Raw genomic sequence first — 13437 nt, 5'->3', positions numbered from 1 at the left:
CAAGCTTTTCGATATCGTAATGGCAAGAAAAGTAGAGTCTATCGTACATTTCTTTGGAATACTGATATGTTAATGAAATTGTGTATTTTACTTATTATTTTATTGATTTGTAGCTGTTATTTTACCACTTGCTGTTTTTCATACACACGTATATATATTTTTATGGAATATGTGTTATATTATTCATAACTCTCATCATCTAGCTGTTGTTACAGTAGGTAATAAAATCGGCATCAGTGCTAATTGATGGTTTTATTGCACCGAGCAGACACCAACCACTGCCAAACGCAGGAGATCACTACTGAATAATGCAATGTATTCCTCATTATTAAATCTCTGGACATTATAGGATGTTCCCTGTGGGCATGTTCATGAATACTGTTGCAGTGACAATGCCAGTCCTCGGAGACTCACTCCCTCACCTTGTGGTTTCATGTTTGTGTTTTTCTGCAGATACCCTCCTGGATGACTTCCTTCTCACGTACACCGTCTTCATGACAACAGACGACTTGTGCCAAGCGCTCCTCAGACAATATCCTTAATTAACTGGAACAGTCATGCCCCTGATTCCAAAGAATGAAAAGCAGATGCCTAACATTACAGGCAAATGGCATCTGGTAAATTGCTGTGAAAGGATACATCTGACACATTAGTCTGTTTTGTGGTGGCTCCAGATTAGAATAGGACGAAGCACCATTGATGAATGGGAATGGATATCTATAATCCGGGATACAAAGCAGCACCATGTCACTTCCCTCAAGGTTACTGCCTCGCTGCAGCACACAATATGGCACGGCATTATCTGCCCAAACGCATCTAAATCATTGCAATCCCTACATCTGCCTTCAATACGGGAAGCTATCTGGCACTGCTATTGTTGGCAGAGGCGGTTCTAGTGTTATCCGCTCTACTACCTGATAAATATGATTATTAGCTGAAGGTTTTTGTTGACTTTCTTATTGTACTAATGACTAGAGATGAGCGAACAGTGTTCTATCGAACACATGTTCGATCGGATATCAGGGTGTTCGCCATGTTCGAATCGAATCGAACACCACGTGGTAAAGTGCGCCAAAATTCGATTCCCCTCCCACCTTCCCTGGCGCCTTTTTTGCACCAATAACAGCGCAGGGGAGGTGGGACAGGAACTACGACACTGGGGGCATTGAAAAAAATTGGAAAAAGTCATTGGCTGCCGAAATCAGGTGACCTCCATTTTAGACGAATAGTGGATTTCAAATCCGGGTCATATGAGAATGTGAACTTTGTGACTATGAGACAGGGATAGCTGTACAGGCAGGGATAGCTAGGGATAACCTTTATTTAGGGGGGAATGTTATTAAAAATAACTTTTTGGGGCTCTATCGGGTGTGTAATTGTGATTTTTGTGAGATAAACTTTTTCCCATAGGGATGCATTGGCCAGCGCTGATTGGCCGAATTCCGTACTCTGGCCAATCAGTGCTGGCCAATGCATTCTATTAGCTTGATGAAGCAGAGTGTGCACAAGGGTTCAAGCGCACCCTCGGCTCTGATGTAGGAGAGCCGAGGGTGCACTTGAACCCTTGTGCACCCTCAGCTCTGCTACATCAGAGCCGAGGGTGCGCTTGAACCCTTGTGCACACTCTGCTTCATCAAGCTAATAGAATGCATTGGCCAGCGCTGATTGGCCAATGTATTCTATTAGCCTGATGAAGTAGAGCTGAATGTGTGTGCTAAGCACACACATTCAGCTCTACTTCATCGGGCTAATAGAATGCATTGGCCAGCGCTGATTGGCCAGAGTACGGAACTCGACCAATCAGCGCTGGCTCTGCTGGAGGAGGCGGAGTCTAAGATCGCTCCACACCAGTCTCCATTCAGGTCCGACCTTAGACTCCGCCTCCTCCGGCAGAGCCAGCGCTGATTGGCCGAAGGCTGGCCAATGCATTCCTATGCGAATGCAGAGACTTAGCAGTGCTGAGTCAGTTTTGCTCAACTACACATCTGATGCACACTCGGCACTGCTACATCAGATGTAGCAATCTGATGTAGCAGAGCCGAGGGTGCACTAGAACCCCTGTGCAAACTCAGTTCACGCTAATAGAATGCATTGGCCAGCGCTGATTGGCCAATGCATTCTATTAGCCCGATGAAGTAGAGCTGAATGTGTGTGCTAAGCACACACATTCAGCACTGCTTCATCACGCCAATACAATGCATTAGCCAGTGCTGATTGGCCAGAGTACGGAATTCGGCCAATCAGCGCTGGCTCTGCTGGAGGAGGCGGAGTCTAAGATCGCTCCACACCAGTCTCCATTCAGGTCCGACCTTAGACTCCGCCTCCTCCAGCAGAGCCAGCGCTGATTGGCCGAATTCCGTACTCTGGCCAATCAGCACTGGCTAATGCATTGTATTGGCTTGATGAAGCAGTGCTGAATGTGTGTGCTTAGCACACACATTCAGCTCTACTTCATCGGGCTAATAGAATGCATTGGCCAATCAGCGCTGGCCAATGCATTCTATTAGCGTGAACTGAGTTTGCACAGGGGTTCTAGTGCACCCTCGGCTCTGCTACATCAGATTGCTACATCTGATGTAGCAGTGCCGAGTGTGCATCAGATGTGTAGTTGAGCAAAACTGACTCAGCACTGCTAAGTCTGCATTCGCATAGGAATGCATTGGCCAGCCTTCGGCCAATCAGCGCTGGCTCTGCCGGAGGAGGCGGAGTCTAAGGTCGGACCTGAATGGAGACTGGTGTGGAGCGATCTTAGACTCCGCCTCCTCCAGCAGAGCCAGCGCTGATTGGCCGAATTCCGTACTCTGGCCAATCAGCACTGGCTAATGCATTGTATTGGCTTGATGAAGCAGTGCTGAATGTGTGTGCTTAGCACACACATTCAGCTCTACTTCATCGGGCTAATAGAATGCATTGGCCAATCAGCGCTGGCCAATGCATTCTATTAGCGTGAACTGAGTTTGCACAGGGGTTCTAGTGCACCCTCGGCTCTGCTACATCAGATTGCTACATCTGATGTAGCAGTGCCGAGTGTGCATCAGATGTGTAGTTGAGCAAAACTGACTCAGCACTGCTAAGTCTGCATTCGCATAGGAATGCATTGGCCAGCCTTCGGCCAATCAGCGCTGGCTCTGCCGGAGGAGGCGGAGTCTAAGGTCGGACCTGAATGGAGACTGGTGTGGAGCGATCTTAGACTCCGCCTCCTCCAGCAGAGCCAGCGCTGATTGGCCGAATTCCGTACTCTGGCCAATCAGCACTGGCTAATGCATTGTATTGGCTTGATGAAGCAGTGCTGAATGTGTGTGCTTAGCACACACATTCAGCTCTACTTCATCGGGCTAATAGAATGCATTGGCCAATCAGCGCTGGCCAATGCATTCTATTAGCGTGAACTGAGTTTGCACAGGGGTTCTAGTGCACCCTCGGCTCTGCTACATCAGATTGCTACATCTGATGTAGCAGTGCCGAGTGTGCATCAGATGTATAGTTGAGCAAAACTGACTCAGCACTGCTAAGTCTGCATTCGCATAGGAATGCATTGGCCAGCCTTCGGCCAATCAGCGCTGGCTCTGCCGGAGGAGGCGGAGTCTAAGGTCGGACCTGAATGGAGACTGGTGTGGAGCGATCTTAGACTCCGCCTCCTCCAGCAGAGCCAGCGCTGATTGGCCGAATTCCGTACTCTGGCCAATCAGCACTGGCTAATGCATTGTATTGGCTTGATGAAGCAGTGTTGAATGTGTGTGCTTAGCACACACATTCAGCTCTACTTCATCGGGCTAATAGAATGCATTGGCCAGCGCTGATTGGCCGAATTCCGTACTCTGGCCAATCAGCACTGGCTAATGCATTGTATTGGCTTGATGAAGCAGTGCTGAATGTGTGTGCTTAGCACACACATTCAGCTCTACTTCATCGGGCTAATAGAATGCATTGGCCAATCAGCGCTGGCCAATGCATTCTATTAGCGTGAACTGAGTTTGCACAGGGGTTCTAGTGCACCCTCGGCTCTGCTACATCAGATTGCTACATCTGATGTAGCAGTGCCGAGTGTGCATCAGATGTGTAGTTGAGCAAAACTGACTCAGCACTGCTAAGTCTGCATTCGCATAGGAATGCATTGGCCAGCCTTCGGCCAATCAGCGCTGGCTCTGCCGGAGGAGGCGGAGTCTAAGGTCGGACCTGAATGGAGACTGGTGTGGAGCGATCTTAGACTCCGCCTCCTCCAGCAGAGCCAGCGCTGATTGGCCGAATTCCGTACTCTGGCCAATCAGCACTGGCTAATGCATTGTATTGGCTTGATGAAGCAGTGCTGAATGTGTGTGCTTAGCACACACATTCAGCTCTACTTCATCGGGCTAATAGAATGCATTGGCCAATCAGCGCTGGCCAATGCATTCTATTAGCGTGAACTGAGTTTGCACAGGGGTTCTAGTGCACCCTCGGCTCTGCTACATCAGATTGCTACATCTGATGTAGCAGTGCCGAGTGTGCATCAGATGTGTAGTTGAGCAAAACTGACTCAGCACTGCTAAGTCTGCATTCGCATAGGAATGCATTGGCCAGCCTTCGGCCAATCAGCGCTGGCTCTGCCGGAGGAGGCGGAGTCTAAGGTCGGACCTGAATGGAGACTGGTGTGGAGCGATCTTAGACTCCGCCTCCTCCAGCAGAGCCAGCGCTGATTGGCCGAATTCCGTACTCTGGCCAATCAGCACTGGCTAATGCATTGTATTGGCTTGATGAAGCAGTGCTGAATGTGTGTGCTTAGCACACACATTCAGCTCTACTTCATCGGGCTAATAGAATGCATTGGCCAATCAGCGCTGGCCAATGCATTCTATTAGCGTGAACTGAGTTTGCACAGGGGTTCTAGTGCACCCTCGGCTCTGCTACATCAGATTGCTACATCTGATGTAGCAGTGCCGAGTGTGCATCAGATGTGTAGTTGAGCAAAACTGACTCAGCACTGCTAAGTCTGCATTCGCATAGGAATGCATTGGCCAGCCTTCGGCCAATCAGCGCTGGCTCTGCCGGAGGAGGCGGAGTCTAAGGTCGGACCTGAATGGAGACTGGTGTGGAGCGATCTTAGACTCCGCCTCCTCCAGCAGAGCCAGCGCTGATTGGCCGAATTCCGTACTCTGGCCAATCAGCACTGGCTAATGCATTGTATTGGCTTGATGAAGCAGTGCTGAATGTGTGTGCTTAGCACACACATTCAGCTCTACTTCATCGGGCTAATAGAATGCATTGGCCAATCAGCGCTGGCCAATGCATTCTATTAGCGTGAACTGAGTTTGCACAGGGGTTCTAGTGCACCCTCGGCTCTGCTACATCAGATTGCTACATCTGATGTAGCAGTGCCGAGTGTGCATCAGATGTGTAGTTGAGCAAAACTGACTCAGCACTGCTAAGTCTGCATTCGCATAGGAATGCATTGGCCAGCCTTCGGCCAATCAGCGCTGGCTCTGCCGGAGGAGGCGGAGTCTAAGGTCGGACCTGAATGGAGACTGGTGTGGAGCGATCTTAGACTCCGCCTCCTCCAGCAGAGCCAGCGCTGATTGGCCGAATTCCGTACTCTGGCCAATCAGCACTGGCTAATGCATTGTATTGGCTTGATGAAGCAGTGCTGAATGTGTGTGCTTAGCACACACATTCAGCTCTACTTCATCGGGCTAATAGAATGCATTGGCCAATCAGCGCTGGCCAATGCATTCTATTAGCGTGAACTGAGTTTGCACAGGGGTTCTAGTGCACCCTCGGCTCTGCTACATCAGATTGCTACATCTGATGTAGCAGTGCCGAGTGTGCATCAGATGTATAGTTGAGCAAAACTGACTCAGCACTGCTAAGTCTGCATTCGCATAGGAATGCATTGGCCAGCCTTCGGCCAATCAGCGCTGGCTCTGCCGGAGGAGGCGGAGTCTAAGGTCGGACCTGAATGGAGACTGGTGTGGAGCGATCTTAGACTCCGCCTCCTCCAGCAGAGCCAGCGCTGATTGGCCGAATTCCGTACTCTGGCCAATCAGCACTGGCTAATGCATTGTATTGGCTTGATGAAGCAGTGTTGAATGTGTGTGCTTAGCACACACATTCAGCTCTACTTCATCGGGCTAATAGAATGCATTGGCCAGCGCTGATTGGCCGAATTCCGTACTCTGGCCAATCAGCACTGGCTAATGCATTGTATTGGCTTGATGAAGCAGTGCTGAATGTGTGTGCTTAGCACACACATTCAGCTCTACTTCATCGGGCTAATAGAATGCATTGGCCAATCAGCGCTGGCCAATGCATTCTATTAGCGTGAACTGAGTTTGCACAGGGGTTCTAGTGCACCCTCGGCTCTGCTACATCAGATTGCTACATCTGATGTAGCAGTGCCGAGTGTGCATCAGATGTGTAGTTGAGCAAAACTGACTCAGCACTGCTAAGTCTGCATTCGCATAGGAATGCATTGGCCAGCCTTCGGCCAATCAGCGCTGGCTCTGCCGGAGGAGGCGGAGTCTAAGGTCGGACCTGAATGGAGACTGGTGTGGAGCGATCTTAGACTCCGCCTCCTCCAGCAGAGCCAGCGCTGATTGGCCGAATTCCGTACTCTGGCCAATCAGCACTGGCTAATGCATTGTATTGGCTTGATGAAGCAGTGCTGAATGTGTGTGCTTAGCACACACATTCAGCTCTACTTCATCGGGCTAATAGAATGCATTGGCCAATCAGCGCTGGCCAATGCATTCTATTAGCGTGAACTGAGTTTGCACAGGGGTTCTAGTGCACCCTCGGCTCTGCTACATCAGATTGCTACATCTGATGTAGCAGTGCCGAGTGTGCATCAGATGTGTAGTTGAGCAAAACTGACTCAGCACTGCTAAGTCTGCATTCGCATAGGAATGCATTGGCCAGCCTTCGGCCAATCAGCGCTGGCTCTGCCGGAGGAGGCGGAGTCTAAGGTCGGACCTGAATGGAGACTGGTGTGGAGCGATCTTAGACTCCGCCTCCTCCAGCAGAGCCAGCGCTGATTGGCCGAATTCCGTACTCTGGCCAATCAGCACTGGCTAATGCATTGTATTGGCTTGATGAAGCAGTGCTGAATGTGTGTGCTTAGCACACACATTCAGCTCTACTTCATCGGGCTAATAGAATGCATTGGCCAGCGCTGATTGGCCGAATTCCGTACTCTGGCCAATCAGCACTGGCTAATGCATTGTATTGGCTTGATGAAGCAGTGCTGAATGTGTGTGCTTAGCACACACATTCAGCTCTACTTCATCGGGCTAATAGAATGCATTGGCCAATCAGCGCTGGCCAATGCATTCTATTAGCGTGAACTGAGTTTGCACAGGGGTTCTAGTGCACCCTCGGCTCTGCTACATCAGATTGCTACATCTGATGTAGCAGTGCCGAGTGTGCATCAGATGTGTAGTTGAGCAAAACTGACTCAGCACTGCTAAGTCTGCATTCGCATAGGAATGCATTGGCCAGCCTTCGGCCAATCAGCGCTGGCTCTGCCGGAGGAGGCGGAGTCTAAGGTCGGACCTGAATGGAGACTGGTGTGGAGCGATCTTAGACTCCGCCTCCTCCAGCAGAGCCAGCGCTGATTGGCCGAATTCCGTACTCTGGCCAATCAGCACTGGCTAATGCATTGTATTGGCTTGATGAAGCAGTGCTGAATGTGTGTGCTTAGCACACACATTCAGCTCTACTTCATCGGGCTAATAGAATGCATTGGCCAATCAGCGCTGGCCAATGCATTCTATTAGCGTGAACTGAGTTTGCACAGGGGTTCTAGTGCACCCTCGGCTCTGCTACATCAGATTGCTACATCTGATGTAGCAGTGCCGAGTGTGCATCAGATGTGTAGTTGAGCAAAACTGACTCAGCACTGCTAAGTCTGCATTCGCATAGGAATGCATTGGCCAGCCTTCGGCCAATCAGCGCTGGCTCTGCCGGAGGAGGCGGAGTCTAAGGTCGGACCTGAATGGAGACTGGTGTGGAGCTATCTTAGACTCCGCCTCCTCCAGCAGAGCCAGCGCTGATTGGTCGAGTTCCGTACTCTGGCCAATCAGCACTGGCCAATGCATTTCTATGGGGAAAAGTTAGCTTGCGAAAATCGCAAACTGACAGGGATTTCCATGAAATAAAGTGACTTTTATGCCCCCAGACATGCTTCCCCTGCTGTCCCAGTGTCATTCCAGGGTGTTGGTATCATTTCCTGGGGTGTCATAGTGGACTTGGTGACCCTCCAGACACGAATTTGGGTTTCCCCCTTAACGAGTTTATGTTCCCCATAGACTATAATGGGGTTCGAAACCCATTCGAACACTCGAACAGTGAGCGGCTGTTCGAATCGAATTTCGAACCTCGAACATTTTAGTGTTCGCTCATCTCTACTAATGACGTGTGTGTGAAGAGTCACTGCACTGTGTGTATATATGGAAATATAATCTTCAGAAATCTTCAAAAGCCTCAGGCCTGGTTCACATCTGCATTCGGTATTCCATTCGGGAAGTCTGTTTGGGGGCCCCCCGAAAAGAAACCTGTACGCATTCTCTCTGCATGATTCGTGCGGACACCCTGCGGAAAACACCCAGACCCCATTATAGTCTATGGGGTCCGTGTGGTTTCTTAGCTAACCGCTTTTTAATGCATATAGGTTTCCATTCAGGGTTGTCCCCAAGCGGACTCCCCGAACGTTATAGCAAACACAAATGTGAATCAGGCCTGAGGAAACCTGAAGTCTTACTTTAGCTTAACAAGGGACTGGAGACCACATTTTGGGCCCAGACTATTGTAGGAGATCATACAGGATAAGTGATTGTGGATGAAATACTGATGCAATGCAGGCATGCTTTTGTGCGGATTGCTGATCAGTATTTGCAGTTTGTGAATTCACTGTGGTCATGAATGGAAGGCCTTAAAATCTACTTTTTTGCTTTAATTTGTGTCATATCAATATGATATGATAAAATGAATGCATCCCAAGACATAAATCCAGCATATATCAACTCCACAGGATGATCACTCCCAATTTTACACCTGCTTTTTAAAAGTTGTTTGCACTTGTAAAACCATAAAAGTTACAAGACTCTATTTTGCGACTTTTTTGACAGCAAAATTCTGCCATGCTGGTCTAAAGAGGTTGACTGACCCGAAATTGATTGTATCCAATGGACAATTGATTGTATCCAGTGGACCATTGATTGTATCCAGTGGACAATTGATTGTATCCAATGGACAATTGATTGTATCCAATGGACAATTGATTGCACCACTCCTATTACTTTAATAGGAGTGGGGTTGCACATGTTCCCCATCCACTAGCAGTTTCTGGCGCTCGAAGGCTACTGAAACAGCTGATCTGTGTGGGTCCGGACTTCAAACCCCCAATAAATCATACTGATGACCTATTCTGTGGATAGGTCATCCGTATAAAAAATAAATTTGGGGATGGAAAAGCAAACATTGACTTGTTTGGTCTATTTATAGGCCAAGGAATTTTTTTGAATACCTTGTTTTTCACATTTAATAGTATCTGCTCAACATACAGCAAAATGATCATGTGAACATGCTCTTAAGGTGTTATCTTACGAGTAACTCGCCCGTGTATCAGTGCAGTGATATGGTAGGAAAGGAGAACAGCAGCGGTGAAATCAAATTCCTCACAGCTGCTCACCTGACACAATTCAGAGATTGTCTATCACACTTGTGTTCTGTCATTGGAGATAATAGAAGGCCTGGCGTGCTGGCCATCATCATCCCCAGGCATGGATTCTTTACAATTCTATGTATTTTTAGGTAATAGTTATAATGGAAATAGCAATGGAGCTAATTGTTAAACAAAGACTCCTCAGAATACTATATCGCCACAGTAGCCATCATTTCTGATGTACGTAGTCATTAACGTCCAGGTATTCAGAAGCAATATACGGTAAGCACATAGCGTGACGTACACTTCAACTAATTGTATCTTTTTCCAGTCTTAAAGCGCATTTTAGAAATACTTGAAAGAGATAGGACATGCCTAAGGCACATGCCATCCGCTCGCTACGCTGGTGCTCCATGTGTATGAATTAACCTACCTTGATCGTAAGTAAAGAGACAAGGGGATGGCACGCAAGAGTCAGGAGCTCGACATTTCTGCTTTTATGACAGGTCTCTGATTAATTGTTTTCTTTTTCTGCTTCAGGGGATTTAATGCATTCCAGCTCTTCACCCACGTGCCATGTTCATGTACTGACTTCTGAAAGGTGGAGAGCTCCGGGGTAGAATAGAACGCTAATCCAGGCAGTCGTCACATCACTAGATCAAACGTGAGGCGGCAAACAATCCCCAGAAAACATGTTACCTGAAGATATGTTTTTTTAGGTGCAGTTTCAATGCTGGCAATTAAAACTTGTCTGCTCTAGCGTTGTCATGTTTTACGGCAACCACATAAAATACCTCGACACGCTATCAATCAGTTCCATGTAAATGAAGGATCTTGGATTCCTCTTCTGGCTGTGTGCACAATTAAATAGAAGTAGCACCTCTTTTATAATAGTGGTGTACATGCGGTACATGTCAGGGCCGGGACTAGATGGCAGCCTTGGCACACACCTCACTAGCCGATGTATAATATTGTGCCGGTGCTCATTTCGTATTTCTTGGTCATGCCACATAATGGCCACAGGTTGGAAAATAGAAGCAGAATGTAGAAACGCCAGTGTGTATCCTAGTGCTTGTTTGGGAACATAACTCAACACGGGTCTCTATAACGTTAGGCTCACACTAGACTTCGGGTTTCCTTCCTTTGAGTTCATGTGGGGACCCGAAAATGGAAACCCTATCCACTTAAAAAGCCGTTACATGCAGAAACCTGTAGACTCCATAGACTTTAATGGGGTGTGCTGGGTTTCCGACGAAAACGGTGGAGAGAAAATTCATCCTTGCAGGACTTTTCTCTCTACTTATTTTAAGCAGAATGGGGGACGGAGTCTAGTACTGAGACTTAAACGCTAGTGTGAACCTAGGGTTATTTTGCGCCAACATGGAGATAGGCAGGGTTATTAAATTCACTGCAACTAAGAGCGGTTCATTCTTAATAGCCATATAGTTATCCGACCAAGCGAAAGAGTGGCCATGTTCAGTTTGAACACAGCTTAAGTAGATATTAGATATACAATATCACAAGTATATATACAATATATGTAACTCAGTGTCCAAAGTGTTGGTTCTTCCCGAGACGGACTGCACCTTCTTATTGGGGGTCTTTCTCCAACGAACCCGTCTTTTGTGTCAGGTGTCAGTGCCCCCAAGATCCCTTGTCAGTTGACAAAGACCCCAGTGGCAGTCATTCCAATTCCACCATCCTTCTTGTTCATACGTTTAATAAGTGACTGGACATAAACATATTTACTGGAAATATCTTAAAACTATCTTGCAACGTATTGCAGTAGTTGAAACTTTTTGCATTCAGGTGCAGTGTCCCTTTGTTGCATGTTGTGGTATAGAAGTACCCTTATAGGGTCACACATGACTAACACAAATATCTGGAACAGGAACCTAAAATGAAATACTGAGATAAGGAAAATAGCAAAAGAAACTCCCCACCCGAGTAACAGAAGTGCTGAGTACAGCCTGCACTATTGGCCCATGTTACAGTAGTTTAGCCCGGATATGCTGAAGTACTAGCAATTTGCCGGATTGTGATGCCTTGCCGGGTGTTTGGTGACAGACCTCTCCCCGGTAACAGTGGAGATTGATGCACAGCGGCAGAGAGGAGTCACTTAATTAGCTCTCTATTTTCGGGATGGCATCTCCTCGTCTCTGTAATTGGTTGCTCTTTTAAAACACAGAATGTTTTCTTGTTGTTCCTTGACCTGAAATTACCTATTGTGCCAAGAAATACGACGGCAAGGCAGACAGCCCAGAGGCCCTGTGTACAAAGCGGAAGGTCCTGCTTCTGGCATCCCAGTGGACTGCTTTATACAAAGACTGGCTACATGATGATGAGCACTCCAAGTTATTCCTGAAGGTGAGCAACCGATCCAGAATTGTACAACAATTCATGAAAAATGCAATGTGTAGTGAAGGTTAAGGCCGAGTTCAGATTCTGCACTGCAGACCTGCAGCACATTAAATTAAAGTACATGTGGATGGAGTTTATCCACATGTAGAGGAAAACGTCATAGAAAAACAAGCATGGCATAGATTTTTGGATCCACAGCACACTCAGCTGCAGGTTTGCAGACATAAATATACTGTCCTTCATTGCACTGACAACCCATTGTATAGGTACGGTATAAGATTTCAATTTCCTGAGGGTCAGGCAACAGGGAAACTGAACATGTGCTTCAGGTTTTCACATAGATTGAGGCTACAAGTAATGAACAAATAAATAAAAATGCTGTGGCACAAAAAAATGCTATCCAGGGGCAACACGGTGGCTCAGTGGTTAGCACTGCAGCCTTGCAGCGCTGGAGTCCTGGGTTCAAATCCCGCCAGGAACAACATCTGCAAGGAGTTTGTGTGTTCTCCCCGTGTTTGTGTGGATTTCCTCCCATTTTACAAAAAACATACTGATAGGGAAAAAAATGTACAGTATGTTGTGATCACTATATCACTATATTAAAAATAAAAATGCAATCCCACAAATTCTTTTTTTTTTTTCTCTGCTTTTCTGTTGCGTTTTATATTTTTTCCTCTCCTGGGGAAAATGCAGATAAAATTTACATGTTGCTTTTTTCAAAAATGTGTTTTCTACTGGGTTTTACTGCTATGTGAGATTAAATAAAATCCCATTCACTTTGCTGGAGCTGTAAAGCACACAATTTTTTTTCTGCTGAGTGATCATGGTGGTAAAAAAGTGATGTTTCCGTAATGTCCGTAATGTGTGATAGTGCCAGGGATCCCAGAAGGAGGATACTTTGTAAAATCAACTTATTGCCAACTTACCCTTCTAATACATTGTCCAGAGTGCAGAACCCCTTTAGAGCTGAGGTTACACGTTGGGCAAGCACAGCCGAATCCGTGTGTTACCAATCTTTTCTAAACCTCTTCTGTGTTCTTTAGAAATAAATATCTATGGAATATGCATATATTTTTGAAAAAAATGTAGAATCTCTATAGATTTGGAGGGAGGGAGGAAAAAGGAGGCATTTCTAAGTTGCATTTTGCTATGGCTTCCTGAGACTAAAATATTGATGACTTGTGGTTCCTAGAGAACCAATCTGACACCCAATATCCCACTGCTTGAAGTGGTCTCAGTATTCAGATGACAGCACGCTCCCATAGAAATGAATGGAAGCACCTGTGACGCCGGACGGCCGCCGGCAAGGTCAGCGTCACAGGTGCTTCCATTCATTTCTATGGGAGCGTGCTGTTCGGATCGGCTGATCCGAACAGTGTTCGCTCATCTCTAGCGATACGGACTCTTCTATACGTTGTCTAGTGACTGTGGTTGGTATTGCC

The 13437-nt window shown here is 47.1% G+C and overlaps 1 protein-coding gene across 1 annotated transcript in view; it reads left to right on the top strand.

The window, feature by feature from the left end:
• The window catches only part of RAPGEF5 (Rap guanine nucleotide exchange factor 5), a 223278-nt gene that overhangs the window by 184417 nt on the left and 25424 nt on the right, over positions 1–13437 (top strand). The window contains exons 12-13 of the mRNA XM_075271487.1: positions 454–532; positions 11857–12001. Coding sequence (XP_075127588.1) covers positions 454–532; positions 11857–12001 — 224 coding nt within the window. The remainder of the gene's footprint in view (positions 1–453; positions 533–11856; positions 12002–13437) is intronic.

Source organism: Leptodactylus fuscus, chromosome 4, assembly GCF_031893055.1.
Source record: "Leptodactylus fuscus isolate aLepFus1 chromosome 4, aLepFus1.hap2, whole genome shotgun sequence".
In the NCBI taxonomy this organism is placed as follows: Eukaryota; Metazoa; Chordata; class Amphibia; order Anura; family Leptodactylidae; genus Leptodactylus; species Leptodactylus fuscus.
This window is presented reverse-complemented; position numbering and strand designations above follow the sequence as displayed.